At 46.0% G+C, this 2,387-nt stretch overlaps 1 protein-coding gene across 1 annotated transcript in view; it reads right to left on the bottom strand.

Moving 5' to 3' along the window:
* Positions 1-2,387, bottom strand: part of LOC103599212 (pancreatic triacylglycerol lipase-like) — a 34,231-nt gene that overhangs the window by 4,175 nt on the left and 27,669 nt on the right. Inside the window, 1 exon segment of the mRNA XM_008583316.1 lies at positions 967-1,138. Coding sequence (XP_008581538.1) covers positions 967-1,138 — 172 coding nt within the window.

Raw genomic sequence — 2,387 nt, forward strand, 5'->3', positions numbered from 1 at the left:
GGCCGAGTGTCCTTCGATGGGGGCAGGGAGGGTAATGCTTGGCTGCCTCCAGCCTGCACAGTGCTGCCTACTTGTCTCCCACCTCCTCTGTGCTGTGCTCTCCCCGAGAGGAACTCCCAGTTCCACTGACCGTCTGGCTGGGTCACTTTCTCTGTCCTCCCTTCCTCACGGGGATAGAGAGGACCTCATAAGGTCATTCAGTCTGATGAGACAGGGTGTGCCCGTCTGCCCTCGATACCTGGGCTAGTGACATTCTGTGGGGCTTGAGTTCAGAGGCCCCACCTAACTCCCAAACCTCAAGACTGTTGGTGGCTCAGAGCCCAGATCCCTTTCCCACTAAGCCACTCCAGGAATGTCCTGCTGGCTAGACTTGGGGGCCAAGCTTTGGGGGATAGTTGCTCTGCCCCCTTGAGGTCACAACCCCCACTTCCCTCCGGCTGTCCCCTTTTCCTATGCAAAGCCTTGTGCCTACTCAGGCACAAAGGAAGGGAGGCCACGGGTCAGGAGGAAGGTCCCACAAGTACTGCCACCTCGGCTCTCTTGTCCTATCTCAAATTTTCTATCTTTTCCTAAAACTGATTTCCTTTTCTTTCTATTATCTTAAAATGTCACTAGTCCTCTCCTCTTTGAAATGCCACTACTCTCTAGCCCATAGTTGAAAACTGTACCTTAAGAAATTATTTCCTTGTTTCTCTTTCTCATTTTTTCTCCTTTCTCCTTGAAGGCAGGGTCGTATCTTCTGTACCCACACAGGCAGTGCTGAGAATGCCCGCAGACTGCACCCAGCAGAAATGTTTTATGCTCTCTCTCAGGGGGTTGTTTGCCTGGGGAGAAAGGGCCACAGACGGGCAGATTTTCTCGGCTTTTCTGGCTTAGGCATAACTGACTTTCTGTTGATGTAACGATGTTCCCAAGTATAAACATGAGTCTCTACAAACATCCTTAGGCACAAGCTGGCAAAGATACGTACACGGTTGTCCCTTCTCGCTTTTGAACAGTGATCTTGGCTGCACCTGCTTTGGGGAGGGTTGGATTTACCACGTTATTATTCCAAGAAAACTTGTCTTTATCAACTGCTCCAACATCGAGTTCTGCACCAAACTCACTGGAATGGGTAGAGCCCGGTTTGATAATTTCCCTCAAAATACAGACATAGAAACATGCTGGTTTATAGAAAAGAATTCTAATGACCATGAAAGAAACCAGAATGTGTCACCCCAAAATATGCCTCTTGGACATAAATGTTTTTGTGCTAGCAATTAAGAAACAGGAAATGTGTCTCCCCCCATTTCTGCCTGTAGACAGAATGTAAATTCTCTATTACTGGAGACAACCCTTTATCAGCTCAGAGACAGTTGCAGAGGAATTTGCCGGTAGACTTTGCTGTATTAGTTTACTCCCATACATTTACCTTCCCACAGCTTCGCACCCCTGCAAGCCTTCCCACCTCTACTTGCCGTTGTTTTGTTACTTTTCTGTAATTTATTGTCCTTTGTTAGAGGTACTATATGAGTATAAGCCAGACTCCTAAACCATGGCCTCGAGTTACTTTTCAGTGAGGTTTCTCCAGCATGATGTGCAGTGCGTGTGTTAATAAACCCGCTTGTTTTTCTCTTGTTAATCTGTCTTTTGTTACAGAAATCTGTCCCAATTACGAATTTAGGAGGGTTGAGAAAAAAATTTTCCTCCCCTTCAACTATATAACGCCATGCCATTCTTTTCTACTCTAGATTAACAAGATTATTTTTCCAAATTGATTCTTAAATAAAGGATGAAGAAATGGAAAAGCCAGATATAAGCTGGAAGCCTCAAACTATTATTTATCATTTTTCAAACAGGTTAATTTCTCCTCAAAACTTCCATATAGAAAATGATAAAATTCCTTCATATTATTTTATATGTTTTCGTGGAAGAATTATTTGTACAGTAACAAGTTAGCCACTTCGCTTAACACAAGCATGTGTTATTGTGCTAATCAGAAAGCATAATATATGGGGGCCGGCCCGTTGGTGCACTGCTACAGTGCGCCGTTTAGGAGTGCAGAGGCGCTCCCGCTGAGGGTTCGGATCCCACATACAGACCGGTTCCCGCTCACTGGCTGAGAGAGGTGCGGGCATGACACTGAGGGTTGCGATCCTGTTGCCGGACATGAAAAAAGACAAAAAGGAAAAAAAAAAAAAAAGAAAGCATAATATATGGGGGCCGGCCCGTTGGTGCACTGCTACAGTGCGCCGTTTAGGAGTGCAGAGGCGCTCCCGCTGAGGGTTCGGATCCCACATACAGACTGGTTCCCGCTCACTGGCTGAGAGAGGTGCGGGCATGACACTGAGGGTTGCGATCCTGTTGCCGGACATGAAAAAAGACAAAAAGGAAAAAAAAAAAAAAAA

This window comes from Galeopterus variegatus, unplaced genomic scaffold (genome assembly GCF_000696425.1).
Source record: "Galeopterus variegatus unplaced genomic scaffold, G_variegatus-3.0.2 Scaffold2885, whole genome shotgun sequence".
Lineage (NCBI taxonomy): Eukaryota > Metazoa > Chordata > Mammalia > Dermoptera > Cynocephalidae > Galeopterus > Galeopterus variegatus.